Source organism: Drosophila miranda, assembly GCF_003369915.1.
Source record: "Drosophila miranda strain MSH22 chromosome Y unlocalized genomic scaffold, D.miranda_PacBio2.1 Contig_Y2_pilon, whole genome shotgun sequence".
Lineage (NCBI taxonomy): Eukaryota > Metazoa > Arthropoda > Insecta > Diptera > Drosophilidae > Drosophila > Drosophila miranda.
Window position 1 is genome coordinate 28,665,840 of NW_022881614.1, and position 16,978 is coordinate 28,682,817.

The 16,978-nt window shown below is 53.2% G+C and overlaps 1 protein-coding gene and 1 long non-coding RNA gene across 2 annotated transcripts; one reads left to right on the forward strand and one right to left on the reverse strand.

Annotated features, from left to right (window-relative positions):
- Positions 1-1,218: 1,218 nt before the first annotated feature.
- LOC117193317 lies at positions 1,219-2,366 on the reverse strand. The gene is made up of 3 exons (XR_004474568.1): positions 2,175-2,366; positions 1,926-2,096; positions 1,219-1,764 (listed from the first exon to the last, which is right to left on the reverse strand). It is a non-coding gene; the product is annotated as an uncharacterized LOC117193317 (long non-coding RNA).
- A 10,736-nt stretch (positions 2,367-13,102) lies between these two features.
- LOC117193924 (cell surface glycoprotein 1-like) lies at positions 13,103-16,585 on the forward strand. The gene is made up of 4 exons (XM_033398592.1): positions 13,103-13,306; positions 13,411-13,920; positions 14,034-14,923; positions 16,403-16,585. Exons 2-4 carry the CDS (start codon positions 13,419-13,421, stop codon positions 16,583-16,585), a joined length of 1,575 nt encoding a protein of 524 aa, XP_033254483.1. The 5' UTR covers positions 13,103-13,306; positions 13,411-13,418.
- The last annotated feature ends 393 nt before the right edge of the window (positions 16,586-16,978 follow it).

Below are 16,978 nucleotides of genomic sequence, written 5' to 3' on the forward strand. Positions count from 1 at the left end.
TCAACTCCGCGAGATAGGTTATAGCTTGTCGCCATTAATTAACCCAATTTTGATCGAGGGAGGGGGAGGGAGGGAATATCTACTTGCACTCGATCGATATACCGGCAGTGGTTAAGTCAGATGCAGCTTAAGTGGACTGGACCAAGAGCTTAATGGAAAACATCAGGATTTCAACAGTCTCTCTCGCTACACTATACCTTCACAACCGATATTGAGGAAGTTAGCAAGGTTGTCTGAACCAAGAAGGATAAGGAATTTCCAGTCGGGTGTAGTTGACTGTCTTTCGGACATTTACTGGGGCTGTGACAGCTCGGGCCCCACGTTGGGCGCCAATTATTATTATTTTCTTTTAAATTTATTATATATATAAATATATATTGCTAATACTGTAACAGATAACGAAGCAGGATGCTAGGATCTGAAACGGAAGACGAGCAGATGGAGGGTATGATCGAGATCCATGCACGCGTTGCTGCCGGTCTCATGGTTAGTCGGGTAGAGTGGGGGTGGGGTAGGGAGAGATCGCGTCACGAGCTCGAGCATTAGGAGCAAAGACAATACAAATAAGTTTCGCGTGCGGTTCAAGGTTCAGACGGAAGAAATTTACAGAGAAATGACAGTTTAGGGAGATGAGTCAGCGGAACTAATTCGAGCGGGAGTTGCTTGCGGTGTCATTGCAACTCGGTATGCCCACCCTTTCTTGATCGCACCGGTCCAAATAGGCTGAGTAATGGGTAACGATCCGTAAAATAAACGCTCTACTTCTGCTAGGTTACGTCATCTCGGCGCCACACGATCCTTAATAACGGCAACAATTAACGGGAATTCATTACAAACAGTTTATTCATTAAACTTTCCTACAAGCTCTCATGGCCGCTAAGAGGGTAGATATATATGTATAAAGGCTACTAAAGTAATAAGGATAATATGTTCAAATAAGCTGCAATTAAGATTAATTATATATATATAAAAATATCATGATGAAAGGATCTTATTAGACTAGGGTCAACTAATTATAAAGAGTATATTCAGGAATAATGGTAATTACGTTACACAAATAGAAATATGTATATTCGAATGGTTTTCAGTTTAAATGCAAAAACAAGGGACGGATGGTTGCATCTTTAAAGTGCACAGCAATTGCTTGTGGGGTAATCCCAATCATAAGTTCGGTTGTCGATAGATTCGGACTTGCAGAAAGTTACATTGCTTGCGAAAGAGCAGAACAAAACAAGCACGTGAACAATTGGATTGGTCAGCGTTACAGTACGGCTGGGAAGTTTACGGTCGAGGCATGGAATCTTTAATGTTGCTTCGACTTGCGTAAAATTTTGAATTCACATATAGCAGACGTTCACAGGTTATCACTCACATTACGATCAAATCCAACGATGAAAGCGGTTCCATGTGGTCGATGAGGGTGGCTGAAAACTTGTAAATATCAGTGTGTCAGAGTAGATAGGCGATACGCGCGAGTATTAGTTTTAGTTCCTTTCCTTCTAGCTGCACATTTCTTTATGATAAGCCAGCCAAACCGAATCACACGAAATTAACTTTTAATGTTAATCCTAGGGTCAGTACAATAGTGGGGTTCCAAAGTATTATTCTAATATGAAGAAATGCATGGGCATAGCCATCATGATCGAGACACCGAATGACTTCATCAGCAACGCAAACAGTATTTCGGCACCGGTAAATGTCTTCTCCTTTAGCGTTACTGTTCGTATGCGGGCGGCGTAAGCGACGTAGCAATGACGAAAGTCACTGAAGAGGGAATAGTCAATTTCACACATATGTACATATGTATGTCACTGCACGCGTAGATAAAAGCCAATCGACAGTTTATCACTGGTGTAGGCCGAGCAAGGCTTGTATGTGTGTGGGCCCACGCCGGTACACGCTGCGGTAAATACAGTGATGCTCACATGTATGCAGACGCCACGCCGAAAGAAGATTTGGGGGCGAAGACGGCTAACACATCCTGTAGTCGATCGGGACGCTGGGTATTTATATGTGTGGTAAGGTGACGAGACTGTAGTGGGTACGGCTTACGGCACTACGACCGGCGTTTCGTACGGTATTACGTACGGCCAAACCTATGGTTAGGTTTTTAAGAAAAAAAAACGAACTTTAATTTTCTGTTGGCCGGCAGTTGGGGTACAATTTTCACTCACCCGATGGGTTCGGCCTTCGCTTAATAAACGTAGGAATGGTCGGCTGATCTTTTGACTAGATCTTAGCCACGATGGACACGCGGTAATTACGGTCGAGGTTAGAATTTTTCCTTTCACTGCACTACTTGAGTATTTTCCTCAGACGTCCGTCTGGGATCGCGAGTAAAATTGGAAAGAACATGACCAAGCCACTCTCCTTCCGCTTGAGCCCTTGGTTCTCTCATTCCCCTTTTCTCACCACACCTTGACAGTAGCCGCTGTTAACTTATGTTATTTTTTTCTTGCGCGTAACTGCCCAAAAGGTGCAAGGTGCATGTCTAAGGGAAGGGGAAACTGTGGAACGGTTATCCGATATTTTTGGTTGGACAGGCGCCACTACACATATTTCAAGACATTCGCTGATAGTTTTAATCAAAAAGACATTTTCCGAAGCTTCTGGGGGCGCCTCAAACGCCTACGAAGACGGCGCGAAGAAATTCCCAAAGCTTCATCAATTAAGTCGAAAAACCTGGAATTTACTGCATGGCGTTCCGGAATAACTCTTAAAACGGCTCTTGGAACTACGTCTGGACCCTGAGAAGCATGGCAAGCATAGGAAAGACAAGGATGGCCACGGAGAAGGCGACGGGAGTTAAAATTCGCATGGAAACGCTGAAAAAAAGGGAAGGAGAAGCTAAATCCGCCATGCGGGTAGGAGTAAAGATGGCGGCAAAAACGGCTCCGCAGCTTTTGGCTTCTAAACTGCTGTGCAAGAAACCAAACTTGTCGACGAACGTGTCGACAAACATGTCCACGAACACGAACAAGCATGACATCAAACATTTCTACGACGAAAGAAGGAGAGAAGACTGACGCGGTTTGTGTGGCTTCCGTGAGTACGAAAAACGGAAATAACCGTAAAATCATCGTTAACAAATATTATGAGGGGCATAAAGGCTTATACATTGTTTGTATCGACAAAATAAGTGCGAATAATGCCAGAATTGCTATAAACCAGTTTGATCTATCCGATCTGCTGCTGAAACAGGGCATTAGCGATATCGAGGAGGTTGCTAGAATGGGCTATGGCAGGTGCAAGATTGTGTGCGGGGCGGCGGAGTGTGCAAACGGGCTAGTGGAAAACAGTGTTTTCGCTGCTCAAGGGTACTCAACCCGAATCTTTAGGCACTTCGTCCAAAAAGCAGGGTTAATTTTTGGGATCCCCGGGCACATCTCGGAGGAACAGCTAGCGGAGCTTGTAACCTCGGATATCCCAATTGAGGAGATAGTTCGGATTACGCGAAGGGATAGAGCATCGGGGGAACGTGTACCTACTGGCAGGGTGAAACTCTGGTTCAGAGGAGAGCAGCTACCAACCAAAATCAATTTTCTATATTCTAAAGTAGAAGTTGTAACGAACCTTAGGAAGGTTCGTCACAGCGCGCTACATCGCGGGATCGTCACCGCCTCATTTTTCCCCTTTTTATATCTCCAGTTTCCCTTAAATATATCGTTACTTAGCCTTAAGAACAGAGAATGCATACAATAAATGTACCACCAATAAAGAAACTCATTCCCCATATCGTTTCGCCTACCGTTTCACGACAGCCAATCCCACATTCTCGTACCAACACATTACCCCCACCTCTAACGAAAAGCTCCCGAAGCACTGACAATTAGCCGGTAAGAACGCCACCCACACCAACACATTGCCCGCGTTTAGCCATAAGCTCCCGAGACACGAACCGTTAGCCGGTGACAACTCCCCCCCGGGCCAACACATTACCCCCCCCTCTAAACTTAAGCCCCCGAAGCACAGACTAGCCGATAAGAACCCCCGCCCCTTCCCTTCGCGGCTTCGGGACACTCCGCGAAGCGGCAGCCAATCCGAAGCCGACGAAGACGAAGACACGTAGATACTGATAAGTTAGAGATCGGCGGCAGCGAAGTTTTCCCGAGCGCGCAAGCGCCGAGCAGACTTCACTTACGCGGAGACCCGGGCCGAGTATAGACGTTGTCCCGCGTGGCAACTAGTTAAGAATCCTTCCGGGAACGTGACGAAACGACAAAAGAAATATTCAATGTAACAAATTACCTGTGTAACTAGCAAGCAAATAAATCATTATTGTAACGAGAACCAACCCCGTGTAAGTCATTTTTGGGGATCCAAACCCCTCCCCGGTCACCAACAACTACTCGCCAGCGAGCCACACTCACCTCCACTAGCCCCCGATCAATCCTCGAAACCCCCCCTCACGCAGGTGTGATACGCCCTGCGCCCCTCTCTCGACCCCCACAGGTGTGACTCGCCCGGTGACCCCTCTTTCCCGACCCACGCAGGTGTGCCTCGCCCTGCGTCCGCCTCTCTCTCGACCCACGCGGGTGTGCCTCGCTCCGCGCCTTTCTTCTCGACCCTCACGTCCGCCCAGTAAGACGAGCCGACCCCCCTTTCGGAGTTCCTGCGAACTACAAATTTCTTGTAGGAAGACCCCTGGACAGGACTGAGCTTACCTCAGCCTGGAAGAGGAGACATTACAAGTGGCGCCCGAGCAGGGACTCGAAGGAAACTCTAACGAGGGGTTCGTGGATTAAAAACTCACGGCAGTCGGGAGTGCAAGAGACAGACCAAAAAAAAAAACGAGGGGGAACGTTGTGAGTTGCTGCGGACACCGCAACTCTACGGTTATACCCGATACTAAGTCAGTATGGCTCTCCTCCGGCAGACGCTGCTAATATTAAACGACACGACAAAGAGTGCGTGCGAGAGAGACAGAAAATCAGTCTGAGCGTGACGTCGGTCGCTGCGTAGCCACTGCAAATTGATTTGTTCCTATTGGCTATAAAAATGATCTGATCTTATCCAGATTCAGCAATCTGATAGATATGGTCATTATCTATGATTCTGCGTTTTTAGTTTTCTCGAATGTGCAATATTGTGGATGCAACAGATTTTCGTCCTTTGTGGGGGCGGAAGGGGGTGGGGCGAAATTCTGAGATATACGTTTTATAGTGAGATCTAACAGAAGTGCGGATACCAAATTTGGTTACTCTAGCCTTAATAGTCTCTGAGATTTGTGGATGCCCCAGATTTTCGTCCTTTGCGGGGGCGGAAGGGGGTGTGGCGAAATTTGGACACGAAACGGTCAAGGTCCGATATCACAGGAGTGTGGATACCAAATTTGGTTGCTCTGGCTCTTATAGGTTCTGAGATCCTTGAACTCATATTTTGCAATTGGCAAAACCGACCATGAAACCTGTGTGTTAGAGAGAGACAGAGCGAGAAAGAATGAAATTGTTTTCTTGATTCTGGCTATAATAATTATACGATCTGGTTGAGATCTTACATTCTAAAACATATAGTCATCCTCTACGATTCTGCGTTTTTGGTTTTATCGTATCTTTAAAAATGTGGATGCCACAGATTTTCGTCCTTTGTGGGGGCTGAAGTGGGCGGGGCGAAGTTTTGAAATATTTTTGTAGCAGTGACATATCACAGAAGTCCGGATACAAAACATCGTTGCTCTAGCTCTTATAGTCTTTGAGCACTAGGCGCTGAAGGGGACGGACAGACGGACGGACGGACAGACGGACAGACAGACATGGCTCAATCGACTCGGCTATTGATGCTGATCAAGAATATATATACTTTATGGGGTCGGAAACGATTCCTTCTGGACGTTACACACATCCACTTTTACCACAAATCTAAGATAACCCCCGCGTGTACGCCTACGTGCATACGCGGCCGATCGCTCGACCGCAGAAAAAAACCCACCCCACTACCGCGGCGCGTAACCATGCTCAAATCCCCACAATTCTAACGGTGAGGATCGCGAACGAGTCTACGTACGTGTACTAAGTGACAGTGAAAAGAAAAGGGAACACAGTACCTCAAGATCCCGGACGCTCAACCAGTCCGTAGGAACAGCGACGCAACGACCAAGAGAAGCATGGAGCCCTATACGGGGGAACAATCAGGTGAATACGACGGGGACGAATTGACCGTTAATCCGGGGGTCAGCACCGGCTGGATCCACAAACGCCGCCGGGAAGAACTGGAAGCCTTCGCTGAAGAATTCGGGTTCGACCGCGAAGGGACAGTTGAGGACCTACGGAAAAGGTTCGCCACGCTGGTCGAAGGACCCCTCGAACAAGAGGCCTGGATTCGACTGGCGGAACTCGAACGGCAATACGCCAAACCACCGGGACGCGCAAAGTCGCCGCAACCCTCTACTTCCGGGCAGGCGGAGAGACGGAAGGCAGACCCCAAAAGTGGTCTGCAGATCCCTGGGGCCCCCGAAGGCAGACCAACCGGCCCGCCCATCGTGGTGACCGCAGCCGCCCCCCCTAGACCCCCGTCCCCAGAGGTCCGCCCCTCTCCCATGAGGAGGCTCCTCCCTGAAAGCGATAGACCCCGGGGAGGTAACGACGCGTTGGAAGCCCATCGATACAGTCAAGCTGCCCAGATGGCGGAACGGATTAGGAGGTGGGGAATCCAATTCGACGGACAGGATGATCCGTTGTCTTTCATCGAGCTGTTGGAAGAACGCGCGCTTTTGTACGGGATAGACACCAACCACTTGCCTCGAGCTATGGCGGAAATCGTTATCGACCGAGCCAACCGCTGGTTCCGCACCAGCAGGCTGCAAGGCGCCTCGTGGGTCAACTTCCGGCAAGAATTTTTGGCCTTTTTCCTCCCGCCGCGGTATTTCGAACAGTTAGAGGATCAGATCCGAGCCCGCAAGCAAGCGACGGGCGAGTCATTCAAGGACTTCATAATCGAGCTCAGGTTGCTCATGCACCACGCCGGGTACAATGATGCCCAAGAGCTCAACAGGATTTATGATAATACTCTGCCGGCATATCAACTGTACGTGCGAAGACACGAACTGCGAAGTTTGGCCCAACTAACGATGTTGGCTACGGAGTTCGAATCCATCCAAGAGCGGAATAACCCCACTGCTCCCACTGCCCCTCGGCCCGGCCCAAGATACACTAGACCGACGACGCACCAGACGCAAAACGAGGTCGAAGCAAACCGGACTTCCTTTCGGAAGCCCCAATGGGACACGGCAGGACCGGCAAGGAGAACATCGTCAAACTGACCCTATACTCCAGCGCCGGAAGTCGCTCACCGCATGGTCACCACCCCCATCGCCAACCCACGGATGGCCTGTCGCCGCTGCGGCGAAGCCGGCCATGCCTCCCACAATTGCACCAACCCCTCTATCCTGTTCTGTTGGGAATGCGGTAAGCGAGGCGTAAGGACCATCGATTGCTGCCGCCAAGACTCGTCGGGAAACGACCAGCGTCCCCGACTGGCACGGGAACAGCCGGGAACGACGCCTCCCCAAACCCAGAACTAAGCCACCCACTACAGATACAGGACGGCCGGATAGTGGCGAGGGTGACGATAGGAGGACGGGCCACAGAGGCCACTGTGGATACCGGGGCGTCCCGGAGTTTCGTCAGCGCCAACCTCGCCCAGCAGCTCGGCAACGTCGCCGGCCTCAGGGAAGCGTGCGTCCAGATCCGCCTGGCAGACGGGTCGGTACGCGAAGTAACGCAAATTCTGTTGGCGTTCGTTAAACTGGACAAGCGCGAGGTACAGATACCGCTCCTGGTGTTACCAAACATGCTAGAGCAGGTCATCGTGGGGATGGACTTCCTCTGCGCCATCGAAACAACGATACAGTGTGGCACCACCCTCCTCCAACTCCGCGACAGTCGCCTCGCGACAAATACACCGGTAGTTACCGCCAGCCAGGTGCACACCCCGGAACACGCGCCTACGAAACCCAAGGCGACGAACGATACGCCACGCAAACAAGGAATCAGGAACACGAAGCCCAGGACCCCGACGGAACGCCCTGACCCCAGGTCATCCAACCAGGGCAAAATCTCGGGTAAGGCAACAAGGGACGCGAACAGACCCACCAGGACCCCCGGTCCAACGTCCTCGACGAGTGGTGGAGATCGTCCAGCGGCCCAGCGCCGAATACAACGACCACGTTAGCCGCCCCGGCGAGCGAGCGCGGTAACGCAGCCCTTTCGATAACGGAAACTCCCACATCCGAAATCGTCCTTACTGCCCGAAGTTTTCCCAGCCGAGAACCGGGAATAGGAGCAACAGCGAATCGAGACACCGACCGGGGCCCCGACGCGCCCGTGGCCGGAGATCAACTCATCAGCACCAACGCCACGGGGCGCTGCCGGAGCCACCCTCCCCGCGTCGCCGAAGGTTTCACAATAGCCACTGGTCTAGTACTAGCGGCGTCATCGCATGTTCGTGCATCACGCCGAATTCGACACGACCCATGTATTCAGCCGGAGTCCCGAAAATGCCCTGCCTACACCCGAAACTACCCCGGTGGTCGCTAATATGAGGGAGTACCCTCGTGGGATCGAACCGCCAAGCGCGTTCGACATGACCATACTCCCCGAGGGCCGAGACCAGACCCCCGCTCCCGGAACCAGCCGGCTAAGCGAAGAGGAGCCAGAAAGAGTCCCGACCCCTGGCCTCCCGACTTGGCGCCGCAAATCCAGGAATTCCTGGACGAAGAGCTGCCGAAGCTCGCAGGCCTCCGAGGGACCACGGACCTCACGGAGCACACGATAGTTATGAGGGACCAGCGTCCCATAAAGCAACGGTACTACCCAAAGAACCCGGCTATGCGTCGGATCATCGACGAGCAGGTCGACCAGCTGATAGCAGAAGGCCTGATCGAGCCCTCGCGAAGTCCCCACAGCGCCCCCATTGTCCTCGTCCGCAAAAAGGACGGGAGGTGGCGCATGTGTGTGGACTATCGACAACTAAACGAACATTCGATCCCGGACGCATACCCGTTGCCGAGGATCAACTATATACTGGAAAGACTCCGAAACGCGCGGTTCATCACCACGCTGGATCTGAAGAATGGATACTGGCAGATACCGATGGCCCATGACAGTAAGGAGGCCACGGCGTTCACGGTGCCCGGAAGAGGCCTCTATCAGTGGAAGGTAATGCCTTTCGGGTTACATTCCGCGGGAGCCACGTTCCAGCGTACCCTCGACACGGTCATCGGCGCAGACATGGAACCCTTCGCTTTCGCGTATCTGGACGACATCGTCATCGTCGGCAAGGATTTCGCGGAACATTTGCGCAACGTCAAGAGAGTCTTCTCGCGACTGCGCCGGGCCAATCTGCGGATCAACGCAGACAAATGCGTATTTTTCCAACGCCGCATAAAATACTTGGGTCACATGGTCAGCGAGGAAGGCATTCATACCGACCCTGACAAGATAGCGGCCGTCAAAGACCTGAGACCGCCCACTAACCTGGAGGAATTGCGGCAATGCATAGGCATGGCGGGCTGGTATTGGCGATTCGTCCCCAATTTCGCCACCATAGTGCAACCGATGTCATTGCTACTAAAGAAGGGGAGAGCATGGGCATGGGGACAGGAACAACAGGACTCCTTTGACGAACTCAAAGTGCGACTCACCACCGCCCCGGTGCTCGCCTGCCCGGACTTCAACGTCAAATTCTCCCTGCAGACCGACGCGAGCAACGTGGGTGTGGGCGCGGTCCTCACCCAAGAGATCGAAGGGAAGGAACGCGTCATCGCCTACTTCAGCCGGCGTCTTAACAAGGCAGAGGAGAATTATTCGGCCACCGACAAGGAATGCCTGGCCGTCATATTGGCAATCCGGAAATTGCGCTGTTACTTGGAAGGATACCGGTTAGACGTGTTGACCGACCATCTCGCGCTGAAATGGCTAAACACCCTTGAGAGCCCTTACGGGAGAGTGGCGAGATGGGCGCTGGAGCTGCAGCAGTACCAATACGACGTACATTATCGGGCCGGCAACCAGAACGTGGTCGCCGACGCGCTATCTAGGCAACCTTTGGAATCCCTTTCACGCGTCGAAGAAGAGGGCACGACCTGCCCGTGGCTCAGAAGAAGGATCCAACAAGTTCACGACGAGCCCCAAAAATACCCGGACTACACGTACCAAAACGGGCAGCTTTACCGAAACCTGGGGCACGGAGCCGACGATGACGACCAAGTGCCGTGGAAGCTCTGTGTGCCCAAGGACTGCCGAGCGAGAGTCCAACGCGAGTGCCACGACCAACCGACGGCAGGCCACCTCGGCGTACGAAAAACTATCACGAGGATATCCCAGAGGCCAATAGGCCGGGATTTTATCGCGACGTGAGGCGATATATCCGCGGTTGCGTGAGCTGCCAGAAGTTCAAGGCTACCCAACGCAAGCCAGTGGGCAGGATGCTCACTCGCAAGGCCGAGGAACCCTTCGCCACCCTGTGCGCCGACTTCGTCGGACCGTTACCCCGATCCAAACGGGGGAACGCCATCCTGCTAGTTTTCTTTGACACCTTCTCCAAATGGGTCGAACTGGTGCCCCTTAAGAAGGCAACGACGGCTAGCCTCGAACGAGCTTTCAGGGAACGCATACTGAGTAGCTTCGGTGTTCCGACGGAAAGGGCAAACCGGACCGTGAAGACGATGATCGCCCAATTCGTTGACGATCACCAAAACACGTGGGACGAACTCTTGACGGAAATGACGCTGGCGATCAACTCGAGCGTCTCGGAGACTACCAGTTTCAGCCCGGCATTCCTCGTACACGGAAGAGATTCCCGACTGCCCGGCGCATTATACGACGAGGTCACGCCGGGGACGGGAAGCGCCCAGGAAACTCCTATGGGTAAGGCCGCCAGGCTAAAAGAAGTGTTCGCCATCGTCAGAAACAACATTCAAAGGGCCAGCCAAGAACAAGGGAGGCACTACAACCTTCGCCGACGACAGTGGCGTCCCACGATCGGTTCCCTAGTACTTCTACGGCAGCATCACCTCTCAAACGCCGCCGAAGGCTTCGCGGCAAAACTGGCCTAAATTTGACGGCCCCTATCGCGTGAAGGGTTTCCCGTCGCCAAACATCGTTCAGCTGCAGCACCCGAGCAGCCGGAAACGGAAGGTCGCCAACATCAACGATCTGAGAGAATTCCACGACCGCGAACCCGACGAACGTGCCGGGGAGGCGGACGACCCAGGTACCGCCGAGCAAGCGCCGGACCACGACAGGGGCACAGGTACCGGCTGAAACGCAGGGAAAAGGGGGGGAAGGGGCGCCCGTGCCGGGGAAAAACCCGAGCGAGGCAAGCGACGACTGCCCGGATCCCGAAAAGTACCGACACTAGGCCGACCGACGGCGTAGCCCGCGACAAGCGTCTCCGGCAGTCCGAGACCCCACCATCACCGATCAGTGCCAATCCGCCACCACAGCCGAACGGTCGAATCGATCCCAACCCAAACGCATCCGAAGATAACGCAAAACCATACAACATGAAGGACCTACTGATTTTCCTCACTCTGCTAACCTCGACGCGCGCGCTGGTCAAGTTGAATGACTACACTAACGCGGACTATATCCCAATAGCGGACGGGGACGCCATCATTTGGGCCAACCACGGATACCTTCACCACACTACGAACGTGACTTCATACGAAGATTACGTCGCCGAAACGAAACAAGCCGCGGGGCTGTTTAGCCTAGACCCGATGGCGCAAGTGATAGCAGCCGACCTGGACCACATCAAGAACCTGGTGGCCACGCTAAGGGTCCACCATCGGGGAACAAGGAGTATAAACCTGCTCAAAACAGCATTGAAGGTAGTGGCCGGAACGCCCGACTTCGACGACTGGGAGCAGGTCAAATTCCAACAAAAGCAGCTGGCGGAGTCCAGCCGTGGCCAAAACGAAATCAACTCCAGGATTCAAACCCGGATCAACGAGCTGACCCGCCTCGTGAACCACATCGCCAAGGAGGACAACGCCGACCGGGCCGAAGCCATAATAGCCCGGAACAGGATCATTATAACGGATCTGGAAGACCTCATCCTGGCCTTAACCCTTGCCAAGATCAACGTGATCAGCCCCGCCCTTCTGGACGGCGCTGACATTAAGGAATTGGGCGAGCAACACCTCGCTAACATCAGCCTAGTGGAGCTACTAGTAGTGTCAAACATTAGCGTCTTCCAGAGCGCAGACCTACTCCACTTTCTCATCAAGTTTCCCCAACCGAAGCTGGTCTGTAGGAAAATGCTTATTTTCCCGGTCCAACATCAGAACAAGATACTGGATTTCAGCGAGGGAGACATCGTGGCAGAATGCGGGCCCCAAACCCTCAGCATCGGGGATTGCGAAGCCACCATCGGCGCTACGTTTTGCAAAGAACGCGAGGGGATCACCTGCGCTCAGCAGATGGTGACCGGGTCCGTCGCGCACTGCGCGACTTCGCCCGGTACACCTCGGCGACTCCAAAAGAAAGGCGGTGGTACCGGCGATGACTCGAATAAACGTAACGGCACACAAGGAAAAGCTAAGCTTGCCGTTCCTACGGGAGTTAAGCCTACAAAATTCAAACTACATCGACGACCTGAACGAGACGGTGACGATAAGGAGCGCCGCCTCCTATTTGTTCCCCCTCGTCGTCGCCATCCCTCTCTGCGCCATCATCTGGGTGCTATACCGCCGCCTCAAATCCCAAGGCCTTCGGAACGAGCATACAGCACGAGACGTGGAGGCCGCCCCCCGTAACCCCCCGGCCAATGACGAATCGGCCAGAACAACAGAGACGGCGCACGGTACTGTCGCCCCCGGCAGAGCCTTCCCGCGGCGATACATGCCCAGAGGCCGGCCGAGCCCAGCGATAAGAGCTGGCCCTACACCTGGCCCATCGGCGCCCGAAATCCGATCGGAGCCCGCGTGCGACGCATAGCTGCGCTGCCCGTAAAACGAAAGTTACGAAGGGAAAAGACGACGAAAATGAAATATCCAAAGAAAAAAAAAATAAAATAAAGAAAGAACGAAAAAAAAATATATAAATGTCAATTCGGCAGATTCATGCATTACACTCATTACACACATTCATAAACCAATGCCCCAAACGTCCATAATCGTCCCACGGATCCATTTACCATAGCTTAGATTACAGAATTGCAAGCCCGCTGACGCCGGCTACCGTGAGTCGCGCTGTCAGCGGAGGGAAATGCATGACGTTAGAAATACAAGAAATAAGTCAGATTCCGAACGCCGAGCGAGCAAGGCGATTTTGATAAAACCCTACTATACCAGAACCAAAACAATGTAAGTTTTCGTCACGCCCCCTGGGAGGCCCTAGAATTAAGAAGATTAAAGTAGATTAAATAGAACATAGACACTCTCCCCTCCCCGAACTCTACGCACCGAAGAACCAGCCATGAACGCCACCGAGAACACCCCAGCTAAGGCGCACCAGAGAGCCGCTGCATCAGCAGAGTCACCCGAAGTCGTAGACCTCACGGATTTCTCCGACGCCGAGGAACCGGAGTCCGCTGCCAAGGCGGACGAGGAAGCCGCCCCGAAGCCAGGAGTAGCCGAAGAACCCCACACCTCCGATGGGGACATGTACGCAGATATGGAGCTAGACGCCGACGAGGCAGGGGCAGCCGACCACGAGGGTCCCCGAGACAGCCCCCCGCTGTTCTCCCGCCGACCATCCGGGTTCCGTCGAGAGAACCTGTGGTCGCCGCCGCCGTATAAACGACGAGCCGCGCCCTGCTCCCCGGAGCCAGGGTCACCGTCATTCGAAGAGGAGTTCGAAGATGCCGGTTCCTGCCAGCACAGCTTCCCTGAACCAGAGACGCCATCATACGCGCCGATGTTCGAACAGGAGTTTGAAGATGCCGGTTATCACCAGCGGCGCGATCCCCGAACCGGCCGTGGCATTTACCGCCCGAGAGGGGGCTGGAGCGTTACATACCGAAACCATACAACGCGTACTACGACGACGGGGAGAGCGAAGAGGAGGAACCCTACGGTCGGCAATTCATAGCCGAAACAGAGACCTTTCACCACACGGTCACGCCATGGGGGTTACGCGTCACGCGTAACCACCAGATGTCCGTAGACGTCTTTGTCCCTCCCGGCCGGAATGTCAACGCGTTCTTCAGGACATTCCGAGAAGCCGCGGAACCAATCGACTACCGCTCCGAACCGGCCGCCCCAGCCAGGGCAAGCCCCCCGCACGCCGAAGCGCGACCGCCAACGCCCGCATCGGATCCTCCCCGATGCCCCAATCCTCCCGAAGAGTCAGCGGCGGCCACGCCCCCGCACGCCGAAGCGCGACCGCCAACGCCCGCATCGGATCCTCCCCGATGCCCCAATCCTCCAGAAGAGTCAGCGGCGACCACACCAACGCACGCCGAAGCGCCCCACGCGGAGGCAGCGCAAGGCCCTCCCACTGAATGGCCCACCGGGGCTACAGAAGAGGGAAACGCCGCTCCGGTTCGACAAGCGGAGCTGACCGAACCGGAGGAGCAGTGGGAAACGGGGCCGGACAGCGGGTACCCCACCATGACCATACGGAGGGTAAAACAACCCGTTGCGGAGGAGACGGCGCCGACCCCCCAAACTGGGGAGTGGGAAGGACAAGACGAGTTGCTGGTGGACTGCGACTTGGATGAAATACTACGATTTCTTCAAGACGAATCTACGCGGGAGGGGCAAAGTCCAGCGGACTTCTCCCTGATCGAAGAGCTGAACCAGCCCACCCAGTGGGTAATCGCGCCGGCAGATTGGCAGGTGAACGTCCCGGGCCGGGCCCTACCGGCGGGCCTCATCGAGGAGATACACCAGCGGCTGCTGGAAGCGGAGAAGCTCCGTTTCCGAAGCTGGTCCTGGGATCAGTGCTACCGGGTCCACAAGCGATCCCGGGCCGCGCCTGTCTGCGTCGACCTCCTCCCGGAAGAAAGGGGGGGGTGTAACGAACCTTAGGAAGGTTCGTCACAGCGCGCTACATCGCGGGATCGTCACCGCCTCATTTTTCCCCTTTTTATACCCGATACTCAAAATGAGTATTGGGGTATATTAGATTTGTGGTAAAAGTGGATGTGTGTAACGTCCAGAAGGAATCGTTTCCGACCCCATAAAGTATAAAGTATATATATTCTTGATCAGCATCAATAGCCGAGTCGATTGAGCCCTGTCTGTCTGTCTGTCTGTCCGTCTGTCCGTCTGTCCGTCCGTCCGTCTGTCCGTCCCCTTCAGCGCCTAGTGCTCAAAGACTATAAGAGCTAGAGCAACGATGTTTTGTATCCGGACTTCTGTGATATGTCACTGCTACAAAAATATTTCAAAACTTCGCCCCGCCCACTTCCGCCCCCACAAAAGACGAAAATCTGTGGCATCCACAATTTTAAAGATATAAGAAAACCATAAACGTAGAATTGTAGAGAATGACCATATCTTTAAGACTGCGGAATCTGAATTGGATCGTATTATTATTATAGCCAGCATCAAGAAAACAATTTCATTTTTCTCGCCCTGTCTCTCTCTAACACACACGTAGCATAGGCGGCTTTGCTTGGAGTAAAACATTAGCGCCTAGATCTCAGAGACTATAAAAGCTAGAGCAACCAAATTTGGTATCCACACTCCTAATATATCGGACCGAGACGAGTTTGTTTCAAAATTTCGCCACACCCCCTTCCGCCCCCGCAAAGGACGAAAATCTGGGGATATTCAAAAATCTCAGAGACTATTAAGGCTAGAGTAACCACATTTGGTATCCGCACTCCTGTTAGATCTCACTATAAAACGTATATCTCAAAATTTCGCCCCACCCCCTTCCGCCCCCACAAAGGACGAAAATCTGTTGCATCCACAATATTGCACTTTCGAGAAAACTAAAAACGCAGAATCATAGATAATGACCATAACTATCAGATTGCTGAATCTGGATCAGATCAGATCATTTTTATAGCCAATAGGAAAAAATCAATTTGCAGTGGCTACGCAGCGCCCGACGTCACGCTCAGACTGATTTTCTGTCTCTCTCGCACGCACTCTTTGTCGTGTCGTTTAATATTAGCGGCGTCTGCCGGAGGAGAGCCATACTGACTTAGTATCGGGTATAACCGTAGAGTTGCGGTGTCCGCAGCAACTCACAACGTTCCCCCTCGTTATATCTCCAGTTTCCCTTAAATATATCGTTACTTAGCCTTAAGAACAGAGAATGCATACAATAAATGTCCCCCCAATAAAGAAACTCATTCCCCATATCGTTTCGCCTACCGTTTCACGACAGCCAATCCCACATTCTCGTACCAACACATTACCCCCACCTCTAACGAAAAGCTCCCGAAGCACTGACAATTAGCCGGTAAGAACGCCCCCCACACCAACACATTGCCCCGCGTTTAGCCGAGACACGAACCGTTAGCCGGCGACAACTCCCCACCGGGCCAACACATTACCCCCACCACTAAACTTAAGCTCCCGAAGAACAGACTAGCCGATAAGAACCCCCGCCCCTTCCCTTCGCGGCTTCGGGACGCTCCGCGAAGCGGCAGCCAATCCGAAGCCGACGAAGACGAAGACACGTAGATACTGATAAGTTAGAGATCGGCGGCAGCGAAGTTTTCCCGAGCGCGCAAGCGCCGAGCAGACTTCACTTACGCGGAGACCCGGGCCGAGTATAGACGTTGTCCCGCGTGACAACTAGTTAAGAATCCTTCCGGGAACGTGACGAAACGACAAAAGAAATATTCAATGTAACAAATTACCTGTGTAACTAGCAAGCAAATAAATCATTATTGTAACGAGAACCAACCCCGTGTAAGTCATTTTTGGGGATCCAAACCCCTCCCCGGTCACCAACAACTACTCGCCAGCGAGCCACACTCACCTCCACTAACCCCCGATCAATCCTCGAAACCCCCCTCACGCAGGTGTGACACGCCCTGCGCCCCTCTCTCGACCCCCACAGGTGTGACTCGC